Source organism: Leptidea sinapis, chromosome 25 (genome assembly GCF_905404315.1).
Source record: "Leptidea sinapis chromosome 25, ilLepSina1.1, whole genome shotgun sequence".
NCBI lineage: Eukaryota > Metazoa > Arthropoda > Insecta > Lepidoptera > Pieridae > Leptidea > Leptidea sinapis.
In genome coordinates this window covers 6,755,658-6,777,654 of record NC_066289.1, presented here as the reverse complement: position 1 = coordinate 6,777,654, position 21,997 = coordinate 6,755,658, and the positions used below count along the sequence as shown (strand labels likewise).

Here is a 21,997-nt window from a genome sequence, read left to right as displayed (position 1 = left end):
AAAGCCAACCGTCTGTGAACTCCTTTTTAGTTATTTTTAGTAATTGCTGTTAAAGCGTGTTTTAGTATTTTTTTTTATGGAATAAGAGGACAAACGAACGTACGGGTCACCTGGTATTAAGTGATCACCGCCGCCCACAATCTCTTGCAACACCAGATGAATGGACACAGGAGCGGTGACGGCCTTTAAGGAAGGAGTACGAGCTTTTTTTTAAAGGTACCCATGTCGTATCGTCCCCGAAATACCTATATAAACACTTATTTTAATATTTTTTAGTCTTACAACAGCATCAAAAGTGTTGTAATACGAGTAAATAGTAGTCAAAAAAACTGAACTAAAAAATTAGAAAATATTTCCTACTGTTTAGTTTGGTTATTTATAAAAGCGTGTTTTTTTAAACTACTATTTTGCATTGTTGAATTAAAAATTCTCTGTGCCATTCGAATATTTCCTAATCGATATCCTATCGATAGATCGGTTAAAGATAATGGTTTAAATTTAAAATGAACATCAATTCCTGCCATATAGACGATATATGAAAAGTATATAAATTAAAAAATAAATATTTTGGAAATTTAAAAATGGAATAATTTTATCAAATGAATGTATTGTCATTGGTCCTCGATAATACTACGAAGCTTAAACGAAATCTGGCTGTTTAAAGTTGGTCTAAATCCCGCCACAATGAGTCGCTTACAAACAAACATACATACAGTTGAAGCTAATAAAAAGTGTGTAACATGTAGATCGTATGCATATTGCATATTGTCGTGGGCGGATCATTGGATTGGCCAGATCGTGATATGGATGGGCACTTCTTGAAACGCCAGTACTTCGTAATTTGCTTGGCCGGAATCTCGTAAAAGTGTTCTGAGACCGGAATTTGACACTAGGCCGTTCGCGAAGTTGCTGCATTTCACGCCGATGCGATATGATGGCGCTCTTTTCGCACTCTTCGCTTTGTTAACGTGAGTGGAAGATGGATTTTGGCTAAAGATAATAATACCTACTGTAATGTGTTTCTCTCATGTCTTTATGTTTCAAAGATTTTTTTTATGAAAATTAGGGACGAGACGAGCAGGACGTTCAGCTGATGGTAATTGATGCGCCCCACCCAGTACTATGCCGCTCAGGATTCTTGAAAAACCCAAAAATTCTGAGCGGCACTACAATTGCGCTCGTCACCTTGAGACATAAGATGTTAAGTCTCATTTGCCCAGTAATTTCACTAGCTTCGGCGCCCTTCAGACTGAAACACAGTATTGTTTACACATTACTGCTTCACGGCAGAAATAGGTTTCGTTGTGGTACTCATAATCTAGCCGGCTTCCTGTGCAAAGGAGCCTACCACTGGTAAAGATAGTAGTTTTATTATATTCTAGTTTAATTAGTGAACAAATAAAACATTAGGGTGTCCATGCAGCGAGACTCTTCGGTCTAATCATTTAAAAAGTAACTTAAATTTATACTTGATTAAGTGATCACTTTCCAAATTATTCTTTCTATAAATAACTCATTCGACATCACAATTAAAAGACAAAATATATCATATAATTATAACATCATTATACAAACTTATATTTTTATAACTAAACAGCTTAGATAAAGTTTGACAAAATCTATTGCTTGATAATTGTTGCAATAACCAAACCTTACTTAAAAACAAAAAGGTATCGAAGTGTTTTATTTAAACAGTAAAACGTAGTGATTATTTATTTTTATTGTTATGTTTTAGTTATGCATTAGTGTAATAAACTAATTGTAATCTAAGTGAATCGGCCTTTGTTCACTAGTAGGTCCCAAAAACAAACTAACACTGTTAATTACAACGCACGATACGAGCGTAGTATGCCGCAGCAGCGGCCGGCGAGTGCCAGAACTGAATCGGTCCTCGTTCACTAGTAGGTCCCAAATACAAATTTAGACTGGTAATCACAGCGCATAAGCCGAAAGTAGCGTGCCGCGGCAGCGGCCGGCCAGAACCGAATCGATCCTTGTTCACTATATCTGTCCTTAACAGTCTAACAGCATATTATATATCATTTATTTCAGATATTATAAGAAAATAAAACCTTGTTTAATCCTAGCACCGATCATTACCGTTAAACTTAGGAGACACGTCATACTCAAAGCTTCGTAGTCTAATTTAACGTGATACTGTCAAATCTGTGGTGTGTCTTCCACAGAAGTCACAGTAGGAAGAATAGAATGCTCACCCCAAAAATTCTCTTTGCCATTCGAAAATTTCCTAATCGATATCCTATCGATGGATCGGTTAAAGATAATAGTTGAAATTTAAAATGAATATCAATTCCTGCCATATAGACGATATATGAAAAGTATATAAATTAAAAAATAAATCTTTTTGAAATTTAAAAATGGAATAATTTTATCAAATGAATGTATTGTCATCGGTCCTCGATAAATCTGCAAAGCTTAAACGAAATCTGGCTGTTTAAAGTTGGTCAAAATCGCGCCAAAATGTGTCGGTTACAAATTTACACATTTTTACTAAGCCAAGTGCAATTCGGCAACTAATAACTCTGGTCATACTTTCTCCCCTAAGTATCAAAGTATTCTATCATTAAAATTAATGTAAACTTTAATTATATTATTTATTATTAACTGTTATAAATAACAGTTATAAAAAAATGTAAGCAATATGCCGTATCCTGAACCACGTGTAAAATACTGACAAAAATCTAGTTATTTATTTATTGTTTCACATAAAGTACTTATTCAAATTAAAAAGCTAATAGATTTAATGAACAAAGTACCTATTTAGAAAAAAGTTTTAGCATCTGGAGCCGATCTAGGAGTTACATGTATTTCGAGAAACAGACCCATATACCTACTACAAAGGCCGGCAACGCTCTTGTGATTCCTCTGCAAGAGAATGTGGGCGGCGCTGATCACTTAACACCAAGTGACTCGTACGCTCGTCTGTCCTCCTATTCCATAAAAAAAAATAGAAGTATTATTTATAACATTATTTATAACACTAACCCCCTTATTTATACCAGACTATAATAGTCTGCTATCTTAAATCATTGCTAATTCTCATTCTGTCTTCTTCTATTGACCTAAGTCAGAATGAGAAAAAACACTCCTTAGCGGCAGTTTTAAGTTAGCGGACCATTATGAATAAGGGGGTAACACTATTGCAATATTATATTTTGTTCTTACTAGCGTAACTTTTCTAATGGCCTTAGTACTAAACAATGCAATATCCAGTTATTTATATAGACTAAGAAATCACTTAAAACATTACATGAGAAACGTACTAAAACTTTGGTACCTGCAAACATTTATATAAAAAACAAATGCACTTATATAATAAACGAACCGATCGAGTTATTTTGCCCGTTACAAAAGAAGTATTATTAAATTAAGTACTAATTCTATACTTAGAACTAATGTAAAAGAATATAAAATCTCGTTACTCTCTAGAAATTTTTTGAACTAATTAGAATCGTAGATGTGGATGTCGACATAGTTATAAACAGCTGTAAGTTTTCTTAATAGATATATAAATAAATAAATAACTGATGAATCAATTTTGTCGGTTTCGTGGTCTCCGCTGCGCTCCAACGAGAAACCGCAGGCGTAGTCGCAAACTGCGACAAGTACCTAATACTACGCCCAAGTGGGCGTACTCGAGCCAGCCTCGAACAATGTGTAACGTTGGGGTGCCACATGCTCAAATAAGAATGACACTGGGATCACATATCATCTGTAAGTATTTTGTATTTTATTAATTTCAATGTAAAATAACACGAAGTGTATGTTACAAAATTTGAAAGCACAAAAGCATCTAATTGTCGCCGTAATAAAAACGCTTTTGTTCTTAGGTAGTGCGGTATCTAGTTGGAGCGCAGCGGACACCTATCCTTAATCAAAGAGCTAAGATAATTTAAACGTCTAGATAGAGTCTCTTGCTGTTAGACAACCAATAAAAACAGGCCAGAAATATTAGTTTAGTGTGCGTGACAAGCTAGGTCTTACACTCGCGATTTGTATGACACTTTGTGTTAGTTTGCGTGCATTGCTCAAAATAGAGGATAGTTATAAACTCAATTTTTTTCGACGTTTTCATAGCTGTCATAGTCTATCTAAACGTATAAATTATCTACGCCTAAGAACTGTAAGTTTTCTTAATAAATAAATGACTCATGAATCTGTTTTGTCGATGGTACCTACCTTATTTTTTACATTTCTATGTTAAAAATACATAACAGAATGTCAATTTCCACAAGAACAGAACATCTACGAGAAACAGAGATGATATCATGCCACATAAAACTAAACCTAGATATTGGCACACCTCCAACTCCCACAACTATTTCGATCCTATCGGGAATTTCAATATAGGTAATGATGCTTTTGAACTTTGTAGCATATAGAAACATTGTAAAGGCATAAAAGGAATTTATTGTTTAAAGTCAGCAACAACAAAAAATAAATTTGCTCACTTATTGAACAAATATCTAACTATTCTCAAAAATGACTCCTTTAGAATTAATTCTTTTTGATGTCATTTCTAATATACTAGACACTACTACCGCTTCGGAAACAAATGGCGCTCTGAGAGAGAAGAAGTGGCGCAAGAAACTCTCCCAGCATTCTTTTTTGCGCTCTTTTTTAATGAAATAAACAATATTGTACTGCCATTGCTTTTGTTATAAAATAATCATAATCAAGTCTCAAGCAGTCGGATCACGATTGATATTCAGCTGTGGAGTAGTAGGATTTATGACAGAGCCATTTTTTAATAAAACATTTAAATTTATTTATAGATAATGCCTGAATTGTGGCTGGGAAAAAACTGTATGCAATAATTACCCTTTACGCTATTATGTATCTTATGAAGCCTACTAGAATTAGTTACAAGTAATCCCTTATTTCTAGTGTTATAATAATGAAAATCGATGTTAAGAGCAAAAGGGTGACGATTTTTGTGAACGTATATTAAATTTTCATGTGTACATTTATGAACAGTCATAATATTTATTTCTTTAATTTTTTCTTTGAGAGACTGTCTATAACAAAGCTGATATATAGCACGAACAGCTCTCTTTTGCAGAGCAAACACTATACCAATGTCAGCAGCATGACCCCACAGTAAAACACCGTACGTCATGATGCTGTGAAAATAACTGAAGTACACTAATCTAGCGGTCGCAATTCGTGTACTCTCTAATCTTTCTTACGACATATGCCGCAGAGCTTAGTCTATCTGCTAGTTGGGCAATTGAAGCGTGCAGGTCACCTGGTGTCAAATGATCACCACCGCCCACATTCTCTTGCAACACCAGAGGAATCACAGTAGTGTTGCTGGCCCCTAAGAAAGGTGTACGAGCTTTTTTTGAAGCTACCCATATCGTATCGTCCCGGAAGCACCACACAAGGCAGCTAAATCCACAGTATTGCAAAACGTGGAAGAAAGCTCCTTGAAAAGCGCACTGTGGAGGACCGCCACACATCCAGATGGTGTGGATGATATCCTAATTTGTGGCGTGTCATGCGAAAGTGGAATTCAGATATTGGGTAAAACAACTCTATGGTACACTCCCCGTGATAAATGCGGTAGAAGACACATAATGAAGCGACAAGACGCAACGCCAAGTGATCTAGCCGTTCACAGAGCACTGGGTTCCCGACAATTCGAGCTGTTCTGCGTTGCACGCGGTCAAATGGATCGAGCGGGTACTGGGGTACGCCAGATCAAAGATGACAGAAATACTCCACTTGGACCTGCACTTTGTAGAGCGCTAGAATGTGGGCGGGCTTGAAGTATTGCCGTGTAAGTATTATTCGAGATTCAAGACCCAGTATTGTCGAAGAGCGGTGATACGACAAATGTAGGTTTTTTTTGTGGTAAACGCCCAATCGTGAGTCCTAGGGGTGGGGGAAATTGGACATGGTTAACTTCACCCCATCCCCCGACCCTTCTCAAGAGAGGATTAGATAAAAGACAAATGTTTAATCCATCACTGGTCGACGATTTCCCGAGAGAGACCTGCATGGTCCGTGCAAACGGCATCACCCGTGCTGTCGTCTGCATAGCTATGTATGTTGGAGGTGTCCAACATATCAATGATATGCAGAAGAAAGAGTGTAGGAGATAGCACACAGCCTTGGGGCACTCCACGTCGACAATGACCTGTATGCGCCTAGTGAGGAAGCTGAAGGTCCACTTGCATAAACTCTGTTTGTATATGAATTATAAAAAAGACACTCAATGGGACTTTTCCTTACTTTATCATTTACAGACATATTATATTGTGTGTCATAGTGTCAGATTTAAGCATAAAATCCAGCGATAATGTAATCCTGTTCTACAGGTTTGGTTAATGAGGCTTGTGCAAAGATGGCGGCGTAATTTCGGCCATTGCAAACAAGATTATACAAAAACTGTTGCATTTCTTAATACCTGACGATGATTCATTACATACAATAATTGTTGTATGTACACTCAGCCTACTTAAAGGTGCGTTAAATTTTTCTTTACAATAATATTAGAAAAAGCTATTGAATTAGAAGGTTTTGTTATTATTATTCAGATCTTATTATGACTCCCCGAACTCATTCTTTTTCCAGTCAGTAGTCCGTCACTCTTGTTCATCTATACTAGCGTATAAAACGTATATATTATTTGTAAATGTTTCCGTAAGCTAATCGTTGAAAATACTAAAGGAGTTAATGTCAAGTTTTTTTTAATGAAAATAAGGGACGAGACGAGCATGATATTCAGCTGATGGTAATTGTAACGCCCTGACCATTACAAGCCAGTGCCGTTCAGGATTCTTGGATAAACCTAAAAATGTTTGGCATCGGCACTACAATTGCGCTCGTCACCTTGAGACAGAAGATGTGAAGTCTCATTTGCCTAGTAATTAATTCACTAGCTACGGCGCCCTTCAGTCCAAAACACAATAATGCTTACACATTTCTGATTCACGGCAAAAATAGGCGCCGTTGTGGTACCCATAATCTAGCCCGCATCCTGTGCAATGGAGCCTCCCACTGATAAACAATTGGTGGCTGACTGTTTACGAATTGTCAGTCAAAATCTTTTGTTGTATTGCCGTTAGAGGGTTCTATTCTCTCGCACGCTTGCCAATTAGTAATATATATTGAAAGCCTATGGTTATAACTACATAACATTTTTAAATCAATTCGTTTTAAATTTGTAAAAATATTTTTTTATTTGTTTGTTATGTATTATAAACGTTAACATAAAAATGTTGTCCGGTAAGTTTTCAAAATGTTAGTAACGTAATGTTAGACTGAATAAAATTGTAACCAGTAAACAGTTCACATTTAATTTAAAAGCGAATAAATGAGTCTTCCACATTTTAGCCTCAATTTTTGAATCTATCAACACAATCGATAGGGATCCTAATGGTTAGGGGATCACCTATTATCAAGACAATGCGACTTGACAATGGTTGATGGGGCTTTATCTGTACGTGATGCAAAACACCCTCGGAAGTAGTTTTCCAATCGAAGAATCCACTGCCTAAGCGCTGGACCTCTGTTCAGATGGACAAGAAAAAAAAAATTACTGCACAAATATGTGCAATATATAGTTTTAATTACTTTAATTTTTTATTTAAAAGAAAACACTTTTAAAGGACAATCGTGTGTAACTGTTTTTTAGTTTTTTGTCGTAATATAAAGGTATGTACATAAGTTATTTAAAATATATAAAAGGCATTTATTTCAGGCATAATAAGACCCAAGTTACAAAAAATTTTTGACACTGTAAAGTGGTGCGAAGTTAAAAGTAAAATTAATGTAGTATTTTCTTTAATTAACGCGAGTGTTACACATTTAAATAAAACACTTTTAAAACGCGTGTAATTGTAACTGTTTAAAAGTTAAAATTTTTATTTTAGTTAACCTGACGTTTCAAGTCCTTTCCAGATCTCGTTTTTAAGGGGGCTGGACTTTAAATAACTTATGTACATATTACGACATCAAAATTTTATTCGACCCATTTAAAAATCGTCTATTTTTAAACATTGCCTTAAAAGTTGTACACTTACATTTTAATAAATGTAATATGCATATTATCAATACTGTGGTAACGTGTTAAGTAAAACCAGTTTTGTTTACATATATTATGTACAGATTACTTTCGATTTCCATATTAATTAATATCCTTGGTCAAGCCGTCTAGAGTTAGGTTCTTCGAATACTAATTAACTGATTTGTAATGATCAAGTTTTTAGTAAATTGATTACATTATTGTCGCGGTTCAACTAGGTGAATGCAAATCAAATCAAATCAAATCAAATCATCTTTATTTGCAAGATAAGGTAATAATAAGATGTTGTTGGCTTATAATTAACAGGTGCTCTTATCCTAACCCATAAGGCATGCAAACTTAGTCAGTTCACGTTTTAATTTCTGTAACAATTATAATATACTGTACTATACTAAAAAAATATATACATCCCAAGCAAAATTAAATTAACATCGATTATACAATAGTTTTTATTTCATAGGATTATTCATTTTAATTTATAATATAATGTCATTAGCTACACAATGATATTGAGTTCAGTCGAAGTTAATTTTTTATTATTTACTATTTTATCGTCAAGAAAATCTTTTAATGAGTAGTATGCTTTTTTTATTAAGTAAGATTTAAGTGACTTTTTAAAGTAGAATATATTTTCGCGCTTAATATTGTCAGGTAACTTATTGTAAATTGTTGGTCCCATGCATAAGATGCTGTTTCGATACAACTGTGTTCTGCACTTCAAAGGTCGTAATTTGTCGTCGTTTAGTTTCGAAATTAGCGTTTCATATTTATTGATATTATTCTTTACCATAACTGCTACTTCATAAATATATATTGATGGCATGCTAAGAATATTTACTTTAGGTTTACATGATTCGGTTGCTTTTAGTGAGCAGACAGATCTGACACATTTCTCTTGAGCTTTGAAGACTTCATAAATCCCTGGAGCATTACCCCAGAATAGTATCCCATATCTCAGAGTGCTGTCTACATACGCATGATATGCTGCTAACACCGCAGTCATATCAACTACTTTCTTCAGCATATGCAAAGCAAACTCGATTGAATGCTTTATTTTTCATTAATTTCATGCTCACTACGCTTTATTGTTTTTTTATAGATCAAGAATCAAGATCTTCAATTTTACAGTAAAATACCAGATAGTATTAGTATACTATCCTGTCCTCAGTTTGTGTTGAATTCCACTAGGACTCACTGAGCACAAATTCAAGAAATATATTAAAGCTTCTTTGATAAAAAAGGTTTACTACAGTATAGTAGATTATATAGAGGATAATAATATTGACATATAATAATAATATTGACACACTTTTTACACAAATTATCTTGCCCCAAGTTAAGCATATATAGCCTGTGTTATTGGTTACAAGACAGTTATATATTTAATACAATATACTTACTTAAACATACATAAATTCATATAAACATACTTAAATACATTTAAACATCCATGACTCGGAAACAAACATCCATATTCATCATATATATGCTTGCACCTACCGGGATTCCAAACCCGGGACCTCTAGCTTAGTAGTTAGGATCGCTAACCACTCGTCTATACAGGTAGTATATATATATAATGATGCATGGTTCTTGTCTGGTTCTGCGCCTCCTTAAAATTGTGTAATATTAAGATATTAAATAGGCTGAAGAGCGCCGTAGCTAGTGAAATTACTGGGCAAATGAGACTTGACATCTTATGTCTCAAGGTGACTAGCGCAGTTGTAGTGCCACTCAGAATTTTTGGATTTTTCTATAATCTTGAGCGGCGCTGCATTGTAATGGGCAGGGCGTATCAATTATTATCAACTGAACTTCCTGCTCGTCTCGTCCCTTATTTTCATTAAAAAAAAACATAAAATCCTATAACGTATTATAAATAAGCCGCGGATAAGAGCTGGTAATCTATATTAATATATGTTTTATTACTTTTCATGAAATATATGACATTTAAAACGCTTTTTAACTTTGAATACGATTCATATTTTATTGGATGCAACACCTTACAAACTAATTTGTTACGTATGGTAAAACTTTGACTTAGTATATCATATAATCTTAATATATATATAAATTATGTGACACGTTGTTTATCCGCGATGGACTCCAAACCTAATGAACGGATTTTAATGGGGATTACTTCATGGAGTGAAGTTTGGTCCAACTTGAGAGATAGGATAGTTTTTATTTCGATTTAGGATCCATAATTATTTTTATTTTCAATATTTGTTTTGTATGGACATATTCTCTATGAGAGAATTTAGTGACGCACGGTTTGACAGTTCCGCTGTGAAACATCAACAGGGAGCATTTACAAAATAATTCTTGATGTTTGGAAATATTATTGGCAAATTCCTATAAAACATTTTTTTTATTATCTACAGAACAACGTCTGTTGGAGCAGCTAGTAATAATATAATTCAAAATGAATTACGCATAATATGAGTTACGTATTATCTTCTTTGGGATGGATTCCTGCCTGATGATGTAAAGGCGATGAATACGTTGTTAACGAACATACGGATATCACGAGCGGCTAGAGAGTTCTGTGAGTAATTAATTTATTCGTCAAATTACCGATTAGTAATTCAATGAATCGCATCATTGTGTAGGCGTGACTTAACAACTGCTGTGTTACTGGATATTGCTTGCAGCTTTGCACGAGTAATAATAGCTTTCATATTGTCTGAAATGTCGCACTTGTATCATTTATATACACATACGCTGACCTCTATAAGCCTAATTAATAAAAATAATCAAATCAATCAAATCAAATCAAAATCAGTTTATTCACGTAGGTCACGGAAATGACACAGGGGTTGAGCTAATGAGAAGAAGTAGCAAGAAACTCATTGCCACTCTTTTATATCAAGATTTACATTTAAGTACATCGATTTACAAATCATTTCAAATTTCAATATAATATGTAAAATGTAAAATGATGCAACAGACACACTCAAACGTCAAATAGTCAATGTTTTACACGAGTAAGTCAAAAAAGTAAATGTAAATTAATACAAAAGTTATTGAGTACAGTAGCTGCATCATCCACATACACCATAAATAAATAAAGGTATTCTGTGAGCATTTTATATTTGATAACATGTGGTGTATTTTTAGTGGTTTGATTCACTTTATCTGTGAGTAAACCGTCCTTAAAATTACTTTTCAAGCAAGAGAAAGCCTCTGTTATCTCTAATACAAAAATAAATCATTTATTTCATGCAAGAACTCCTTAAAGTCTAAGAAAATAAGTGGTTTCATCTGATGCAATATAGTCAGCTATAAAGTTGAATAAGCAGCCCAAAACTAGTCTCAAAACTACGTTAGTTTGTTTATCAGAAGGTACTAACAGGATTCTGGGTGACTAACACGCGAGCATACCATGTGTTCAGGCGTCTAAAAACGTGTACTTCATAACGCGTTAATATTTCATCATTTAATGTCAATGTTGTGGTTGGATCTGACACATTGATTTTATAGACACGTAATGGTGGTTGCTCGCATCATTATAAGAAACTTCTATTGTAATTAACGAGTACTTACATTAAACCGTTTCAACAATTTATTCGGTATTATCATTTTAAATAAGTACTCCAGTGTACGAGTAACGTACACCATGTAAAATTGAAATTTCAACCTATTTAGTATGCCAATAATTATTACATGGTCTCACGGAGGATCCTTACACAAACAATGAATACAAGCTCTAAAGTTTGATTCGTACGATATACGATAATTTATATCTATTCTTTATTCATTTTTATCTATATATTTTTTATTATTTACTTTTTATGATATAATTTATATTATTTAAACACGATTCATATATTAGTTGCAGCTACTTACAAACTAATTTGTTATGTATATTACAGCCATTGTAAAATACTCAATTTGATTGAAGAGAGTGGCCGTTGAGTTTATTGTATTTTCACGAGCTCTACTTTTTACGAACGTTTAGTTAATATAGTAATTTAAAAGAACTATTTATATTGACGATTCAAAATAGCCTAATTGAATAAAGTTTATTTGATTTCAACTTTGACTGTGTTCACGATATATTTTTAAAATTTGTTATAAAATACTTATTAACTACTAAACAGACAGTCTTGTATCATTAATTTTTTCTTCCAATTTCTACCAGTGGGAGGCTCCTCTGCACAGGATGCCGGCTAGTCTAAGCATTACTGTGTTTCGGTCCGAAGGGCGCCGTAGCTAGTGAAATTACTGGGCAAATGAGACTTAACATCTTATGTCTCAAGGTGACGGGCGCAGTTGTAGTGTCGTTCAGAATTTTTGTGGTTTTTCAAGAATCCTGAGCGGCACTGCATTTTAATGGGCAGGACGTATCAATTACCATCAGCTGAACGTCCTGCTCGTCTCGTCTCTTACTTTCAGAAAACAAATATGCACATCTTTAAGCCTATGGTTAATAAAAATAATAATATAATTAATCATTTATTTAATAATTTTGTTTCCCACGCGTTTAAATTATTAAGAGTGTTTTATTTCAATGTGTCGTGTACTATTCATAAACTTTACAATAGAAGTGATTCACGGCTAATTGTATGACACATAGACAAACTCTAGTGATTTGTAAGGTATTATTAAGACAGGCGTAACAAGGGCGGGTGTGTGGAATTACAACATTGTACATAACCACTTACTCAATTAGTTACAAATTCAAATGGTGCGTGCATATTATGTTATGATTAATGTTATGTCTCAAGGTGACGAGCGCAATTGTAGAGCCGTTCAGAGTTATTGGGATTTTCAAGGATCCTGAGCGGCACTGCGTAACAATTACCATCAGCTGAACGTTCTGCTCGTCTCATCCCTTATTGTCATAAAAAGAAATCTGTTTCAACTATTTATAATGCCCGGGCAAAACTCAATATCGATTTTTACATTGTAATTTATCACGATGTCTGGACACTATGATTATTGATACGTAAGGCTTCCCATGCCGATGTAGGAAGTCTATAAGTAGAACATCTTCGCGACAAATAGGGGATACAACAGCTTTCTGTACGGGCGTTTAGTGCTTCAGAGTTATATTTATTTACTAGCAGACCCGGCAAACGTTGCTTTGCCATATAAATTATATTTAGAGTTAGACTGTTTCTTGGACATTGCAACATTACTTAATTTTCTAAAATAAAATAAACGTAGCCTAAGTTACTCCTTATTACATCAGCTACCTGGCAATAAAATCCCGTCAAAATAAGTCCAGCCATTTCAGAGATTATCCGGAACAAACAGACAAACAGACAGCCACACAGACAAAAATTGTAGAAAATATTTGGTGTATGTACCATATACATACATATTCATAGAGATGTAGTAAAAAACGGTTATTTCAATATTGCAAACAGACACTCCAATTTTATTTATATGTATGTATAGATGTAGGTATAGATTAATCACTGCATATCATGTAACAAAGTACTCCGCCGCGTCTGTCTGTCTGTCTGTTCGCGATAAACTCAAAAACTACTGAACCGATTTTCGTGCTGTTTTCACCAATGGATAGCATGGTTCTCGAGGAAAAAGTTTTCAATACATATTTGTATACATGAACGATATTTATTGGAGGTTTTGGAAAAAAACAAAGCCGTCTGGGAGCTTTCAACGAAAACGCTGTCCAAACCCTTTGAGATACTACAAAATAACACAGATAGGACAGCGTCTGTCGGGTCAGCTAGTTATATAATAATTTGACTAAATCTACGAATATTATAAATAATACTCTTTTAAGCTTGCTCTTTATGTATTATAGTCTTAGATACGAATATAAGTGACTATCTGTTTAGTAGTTAATATAGTACATTGCGATACAAGTGCGCAAAGTAGATCGTTCCCGCACGAGCGACGCGAGTGCACGATGACCTAAGTGCGCACTAGTATCGTATACCATTTTACCTATTAAGTTGCGCAAAGTTCGACCACTATAATTATTTTCAAACATTCTCGCACGCTCAGCTACATTCCCGCACGCTCGTGTCAACGTGTGGGGAAGTGGTACGTTGCGAACGCAAATGCATGCGAAAAATCGAACTTTGCGCAAGATAATAGGAAAAGTATATTGAACACATTACAAAAAAATATATCGCGAACACAGTCAAAGTAAAATAAACTTTATTCAATTAGACTTAAATTAGACACTTCGTCAATATTAACATTTCTTTTAACTTACTGAATTTACCATATGTTCGTAAAAAATTGAGCTCGTAAAAATACAAGAAACTCAACGGCCACTCTTTTCAATCAAATAGAGTATTTTACAATGGCTGTAATATACATAACAAATTACTTTGTACGGTGCTGCATTCAATATATGAATCATGTTTAAATAATATAAATTATTTCATTTTATAAAGTAATATGAATAAACTGTAAATATAAATTATCGAACATAGGATGCATCAACCTTTAGAGCTTAAATTCATTGTTTGTGTAAGGATGCTTCGTGAACATGATGGTCGTGATTACTGTCATAATAAGTAAGTGCATCCTACAAATACTATAATATATGAACTACAACAGGTTGACCTGGCACCACAAGCAGCACCCGTTGACAAGTTGCTGCATAGACCAGCAATCGTCCCCATCGCACATATTTGAGGGTAGGAGAAGACCCGGCACACGAAGCCGCCATAATCAATGCCATTTCAGTGAGCATGAAGAACAATGTTACAGCTATGAACAATATCGGTCAAGACTAAAATACATGGAAATTTCAACCATATTATCGCAGACACAACTCAAATACATACTTTTATTCAAAATAGGGTTTTAAAACTACTGGAAAAAAAGCGCTTCAGAATTGAGAATGTGAACAACCAATTTGATTTTTGGTTTTCGAATTCATTTTGACATTTCATAATTCATTTTGAATTTTTTTGACATTCATAAGTGTCATTTCCGGTAGGTCACTACGTGAATAAACTGAATTTGATTTGATTTGATTTGTACGTTTTTCCTAAGGTGTGTACGGTCATTGCTGACCGTTGATGGTTATTGATACGCCCTGGGCAGGGCGTTCAGGATTCTTGAAAAACCCAAAAATTCTGAGCGGCACTACAATAGCGCTCGCCGCCTTGAGACATTAGTTGTCAAGTCTCATTTACCCAGTAATTTCACTAGCTACGGCGCCCTTGAGACCGAAACACAGTAATGCTTACACATTACTGCTTCACGACAGAAATGGGCGCCCTTGTGGTACCCATAATCTAGCCGGCATCCGGTGCAAAGGAGCCTCCCACTAGTAGAGAACTAGTAGAGAATGTGAACAACCAATTTGATTTTGGTCTTCGAATTCATTTGAATGTTTTTTCCACGCTTTCTACGTTCAGCAATGATCTCGTGATTCCTCTTGTGTTACAAGAAAGTACGGGGCATACATACACATATACCATTAGATGACCTGCATGTATGCTTGTTTTGTACTCCACTTCTGAAGGCGAAGGGTAACCAGAAAACACGCAAACATGGTGTTTTTAGACAAGTTTTGTTGTGAAAATATAGCATTTGGAGCTATGAACACTACTTTACCCTGTTACACATACCTTTAAGTCTTATTTGTAGGTTGCCAGAGCTTGCTGTTGGCTAACACTCCAGAGCTATTTTGAAATACCACTGTTCTTTGCAGTTAAACAATTTTTTTCTCGGCATGACGCACTTGTTTAGTACTACTCTCAGAAAAATTATTCATATAGTTTGTAGTTTTTTGATGTAGGTTAATTTATTCAGTTTGGTAATCAATAATCAGGATTGAAAGTACATAAACTGTTTGCGTCTGTTAAATTGTTACGTTTTCCACGCAAGAATTTTGAAATTATCGGCTTTGTTACATAAATGGCGGGCCACTCTATTATATTTATTATATTCTATTAGCTTTAAAAATAATAAGTGCGATGTAGTTCGCTAACCGGAATCGCAAACGAAGCCATTTAAATTGATATTAAATAAAGGAAAAAGAAGATTTAACAAGTAATTGAAAATAAGAGAAGCGTATATTCTCGGAGATGTGTGACCTAAATTACAATCCTCAATAACTTCAAACGAAACCAAGCATCAGTAACAATCTTGATCTTGCGATACGATTAATGATGACAGTAAGAACATTATTTTAATAATTAACCTATAAAGCTATATGTAATATACTACATGAAAAATAAAAATTTTTGGAAGTGACAGCATTATAAGACGAGCTTACAATTTATTTTTGTGGGTTTTGGATTAAACTCACGACACATCGGGTTACATAAATAATAAATAAAATGGCAGACAAGTACCTAGAGCGCCTTAAGGAGAATTTACTTTAAAAAAAGCAACGCCTCATTAAATAACTGAGAAGTCCTCACAGACTAATTTGAGGGCAAAATCTTTTAATAAATATTTTGGTACCATTGTTGATGTTTCTGCCAAGGATGAACACAAAATATACAGTAAATAAAAGGCATTTATTTTCTCAAGAATGATTCCTTTACAATAATTTTTGATGTCATTTCTAATAAACTAAATACTACTACCGCTTCGGAAACAAATGGCGCTCTGAGACAGAAGGAGCTGTACAAGCAACTAGTACCAGCCTGTCGGATCACTTAGATATTCAGCTGTGGAGTAGTAGGATTTACGACAGAGCCATTCTTTAATAAAAAAATTGAATTTATTAGTAGATAATACCTAATTTTATAAGAAAAGTGTATCCACACCCTAAAAGCTATTATGTATCTTATGAAGCCTACCAGAATTAGTTACAAGCAATCCCTTATTTCTAGTGTCATAATAATGAAAATCACTATTATGAGCAAAAAGAATCTCATGCTCATCAGTAAAGACTACATACAGTACATTACCATTAAATGCAATACGGCCATAATTATAAAACATAAATAATCGATTTTCGTTACTTGACACGAATTCATTGCAACTTTTTATCAGTAAGGCCGACGAAACCACAAACCTAACTGACTGTTCGGCGGGCAATGAATCATTTTTAAGATATAATTTCGAATGAATATGAACGACCAGTGAGTGACCCTGACCTGGGTCTCCGATGGTTCTGAGAAGATACAATAATGAGGACCGTTGATTCGATAACGCCTTACTTACTAGGGCAGCAGGAAAACCGGGAATTTACGCAAGCATTATCCGTGGCTTGATTTTATACGTTTTTTACTAACTTTGCCCATAGACATATAACTTTGCCAATACAGTCGTGTATATAGAAAAGGAAAGCTAAAATAGTGTTACTGTAACCGATTTTTATAGAAGAGTCTTAAACAGTCAGCCATGTTGGCATTAACTTACTTTAGCAATATCAAACATGCTGAAGAACCGGTTAAGCAAAAAATATGTTGCACCATTTGACAGTTTTGCAATCACCGCCGGATAAAGCTATTGTAAATATTAAAGAGCGACCTGTCAAAAATTACAAATAAACATTCGGTATTGACTTGATATTTCAATTTTTAACTTTAATTTTAACTAAGCCAAGGAATACAAATTAAAGTCAGCGTTACTGTAAAAGTTAAATTTGACTTAAGCCTTAACTATAACAGCTTATATGATGCAACCCAGAATTATTATTTTGAATCATAGGCCACTAGATAACGTACAACAAACAGGTCGTCTAAGCGCAAGTATATTCTATGTATAGTGTGTGGATATATATATATATGTATACGAATGTAAGTATATATGTGTATGTGTATATAACGGAATATTAGAGCCGCTTTTAAATTTACACATGTATGAAGCACCAATGACAATGCAATATATTCATTACCTTGACTTTGCCTATTTAGGGTCACAAGGCTAATTATTAAAAAATATATAAAATATTAAAGAATTTATTCAAACAAAACAAATCTTATAACTTATATTTACAATATTATGTTTACATTAAATTCAAATTATCATTACGGGGATGTGTACCAAGTATACTGGCAGCATAGACTGATCTTGTGACTGAAATAGCTGCCAGCGCTTGGGTTTCCAGTAGCCCCTATTGAGGCGAGAAGATAGTACTTTGTACATTCTCAACGCCTCTGGTCCCCACGGGCCAAGTGTGTCAACACCAAATGGCACAAGGATGTAAAATAAATAATAGTTATAGTAAAGTTTAGCGTTTATTGAAGTGATATAACTCACATTTAAAGAAAATACTTTTCAAATTATTAACACGTGTCATGTATGGTCAGTGTATTTTTACATTAAGTATTTGCGTTAAAAGTAACATTTTTATAATTTACAAGACGAAAACGTTCCCCGCAATTATAATTCACCAAAATATTTTAATCTATATCATGCAAGAAGATATTCAATAAATATTTTGACTTAACTTAATTAAGATTAAGTTACGAATAGGAAGCGACTTTACTCATACACTTAATGGAGGAAAAATATTTAAATCTAATTTAATAATATATAAAAAGAAAAATAGGTGTTGATCGTAGACCGATGAAGATTTGAAGTTGTATGTATTTTTAATGCTGAATCATAATAAAATAAAAAATAAAACAATGTGAAAATAACTAAAAAACATTTTAAGGGGTATTTGTGTAATTTAGGGGTATGAAAAAAAGATGTTGGCCGATTCTGAGACCTACCCGATATACATACAAATTTTCAAAGAAATTGATTAAGCCGTTTCGGAGGAGTTTGGTAACAAACGCCGGGACACGAGAATTTTATACATGAAAATATATATAATTCAACGTTTCGTGACTCTTGCAGAGCACGTTTTGAGGAAGACTGGCGTTTGGCACTACAAGTTGACTTGTAGTGCCAACTGTCTATTGGGATAGGATGCGTTCCTTTTTTGCATCCTACCCTTGGAGTAAGGTTTGTTTCCCTTCGGATGAACCTAGTGCCTGCGCCGTTGCAGTAGCCGATGTGATACTGCAGGGCATGGATATTTTTATACCAAGCTCTGTAGTACCGATCGGTGGCAGATCACAGCCCTGGTTCGATGCGTCAGTTAAACCAGCATCTGACCGCAAAAAACAGGCGTATCGAACTTGGGTTGCGGCGCTGGCCTCGAGGGATCCGAACTGCAAAGTTCTGAAGAGGAAATATAACCGTGCCTCCAGATTTTTTAAGCGGCAAATCGCCCGTGCGAAATCGATGCACGTCGTCAAAATTGGCGAGCAGCTTTCCAGTTACCCGACCGGAACACGCAAGATCTGGTCGTTATAGAAAGCTGCTCTAGGTAACTTCAACCAGCCGTCCATGCCGCCGTTGGACATGAGGAATGACATCCTTGCCCATACGGCAAAAGAGAAAGCCGATCTCCTGTGCACTCTTTTTGCCTCCAACTCGACTCTTGACGACAACGGAAAAACACCGCCGGCCATCCCGCGGTATCAGAGCTCCGTGCCTGAAGTATAGTTCAGACAGAAAACAGTTCGGCGACCTCTGTTTTCGTTGGAGATGGAAGTCGAGCGGGCCGGATGGCATTTCTCCAATCGTGCTTAGAACGTGAGCCCCTGAGTTGACGCCGGCCGGTGCTAACGCGTTTATGCCGGCACTCTTATTCAAAAGGCGTAGTCCCTGACTCATGGAAGTCAGCCCTTGTCCATCCGATCCAAAAAAAGGAGAGTTCGGATCCGGCAAACTACAGGCCTATTGCTATTACCTCCCTGCTCTCCAAAATCATGAAGAGCATAATTAACCGCCAACTCATGGTATGCCTTGCGGGTCACCAGTTGATCAATGAGCGACAGTACGGCTTTCGCCATGGTCGGTCGACTGGCGATCTTCTGGTATACCTAACACATAGATGGGCGACGGCTATTGAAAGCAAGGGGGAAGGCCTGGCAGTTAGCCTGGATATAGCGAAGGCCTTTGATCGTGAATGTGCACAAGGTGCTCCTCTTTCTCACTGGGCGCAGCATACAGGTCGTTGTCGACCTGTATGCTGTGAAAGCTGGAGTGCCCCAAGGCTGTGTGTTATACCTCCAACATACATTGCTATGCAGACGACAGCACTGGTGATGCCGTATACACTGGCCATGCAGGTCTCTTTCGGGAAAACGTCGGCCAGTGCCGGGAGAAATTTGTGTCTTCTATCAAGTCCTCTCTCGAGAATGGGGTAAATTGAACCTTGTCCAATTTAACCCCCAGAAGACTCAAGTTTGCGTGCTTACCATAAAAAAAACCCCATTGGTCGTATCACCGCTCTTCGACAACACTTTCCTTAAAGCCTCGCCTAGTATCGGAATACTGGGTCTCGAAATCTCGAGCAATTGCCAATTCCGTGGCCATCTGGAGGGCAAAGCCAAATTGGCTTCAAAGAAGCTGGGCTAAAAAAATAAGGAACGAGACGAGCAGGACGTTCAGCTGATGGTAATTGATACGCCCAGGATTCTTGATAGACCCAAAAATTTTGAGCGGCAGTACGTCTGCGCTCGTCACCTTAAGACATAAGATGTTAAGTCTCATTTGCCCAGTAATTTCACTAGCTACGGTTCCCTTCAGACGGAAACACAATAAAGCTTACACATTACTGCTTCACGGCAGAAATAGGCGTCGTTGTGGTACCCATAATCTAGCCGGCTTCCTGTGTAAAGGAGCCTCCTGGCTAGTTAGTTATATTTATAAAATATGTAGATGATATTTTACCTCTGGGCTGTAATACTAGATTTGTTACATACTTAATGTAATTTTAAACGTTCTACCTTACTCTAAAAGTCGGAGAAATGTTTACAAGCTCGTAATATTACATGAAGTCCATAAATCGTAATGACACGTTAACTGTCCGTAAGTGGATAATGTCAGCCACGCAGCTTTGGGCTATGTCATTAGGCTGCGCCCAAACGGAATGCTACATTAGTCGGTACACTTGACTACAAAAGTCTCTCACGCATGATTTTTTTAATGAAAATACGGGACGAGACGAGCAGGACGTTCAGCTGATGGTAATTTATACGCCCAAAAATTCTAAGCGCCACTACAATTGCGCTCGTCACTTTGAGACATAAGATGTTAAGTCTCATTTTCCCAGTAATTGCACTTGCTACGGCGCCCTTCAGACCGAAGACTGAAGCAGTAATGTGTAAACATTACAACACGGCAGAAATAGGCGCCGATTTATATATAGCAAAGGAAATAAAAGACAGGAAAACCTTATTCTTATTACTTGTAATTAAAAAGTCAAAGTTTCTTACCTCTTCAATTCTTACCATACCTACTAAGTTCGTAATAAACACTTTTGAATTGACAATTATATTTTTCAAAATATATTGAATTAGGCGTTACTTTGTGGAAATCCATAACTATACAAATGATTTAAGTTTTCTTTAGTGTTAATTCCGCCAATATTTGTTTTCAAAACAATTCGACCCGTGTTTCGCCTCTACACGAGGCATCCTCAGGACGAGTTGTCTTGCCAAAATCTGGCACAAGACTGAATCAAATGAGCCGGAAGCCGCTCTTTTATACCCTCGTCCCATGAAATGACGCGCTGTGATTGGTCGGCTGTTGTGACGTATTACCCCCTGAAGAGACACGTAACAAAGGTGATGGGACTAAATTTGTTTGTTCATACAACTATGCAAACGTGTTATTTTTGTGTTTTATTATATGTATTATATTATATGTGTGTTATACTCTAACACATTTAAACGAAATCCTTTTTCACATGTATGTAAAATATTAAAATTATTATTGTTTCCGAGTTAACACTAAAGAAAACTGAAATCATTTGTATAATTATATTTTTAACATATTCACCGATTCATAAAACTGTTTTTGTTGAAAAGAATCTGTAAAACCGAAAAGAATAGAAAAAAATTAAAAGGAATTTCTATATTTTTTTTTTGTAAGAATTACTTTAGACGGTTAGATACATACATACATACACTCACGCCTTATTCCCGTCGGGGTAGGCAGAGACAATAGAATGCCACTTGCTTCTATCCTTACAAACCTCACAGC

General features: G+C 35.5%; 1 protein-coding gene across 1 annotated transcript in view; it reads left to right on the top strand.

Moving 5' to 3' along the window:
• Positions 1-3,608: 3,608 nt before the first annotated feature.
• Positions 3,609-21,997, top strand: part of LOC126972107 (uncharacterized) — a 49,295-nt gene continuing 30,906 nt past the window's right edge. Inside the window, exon 1 of the mRNA XM_050818695.1 lies at positions 3,609-3,735. Within this exon, the coding sequence (XP_050674652.1) occupies positions 3,675-3,735 (61 nt within the window). The 5' untranslated portion in view covers positions 3,609-3,674. The remainder of the gene's footprint in view (positions 3,736-21,997) is intronic.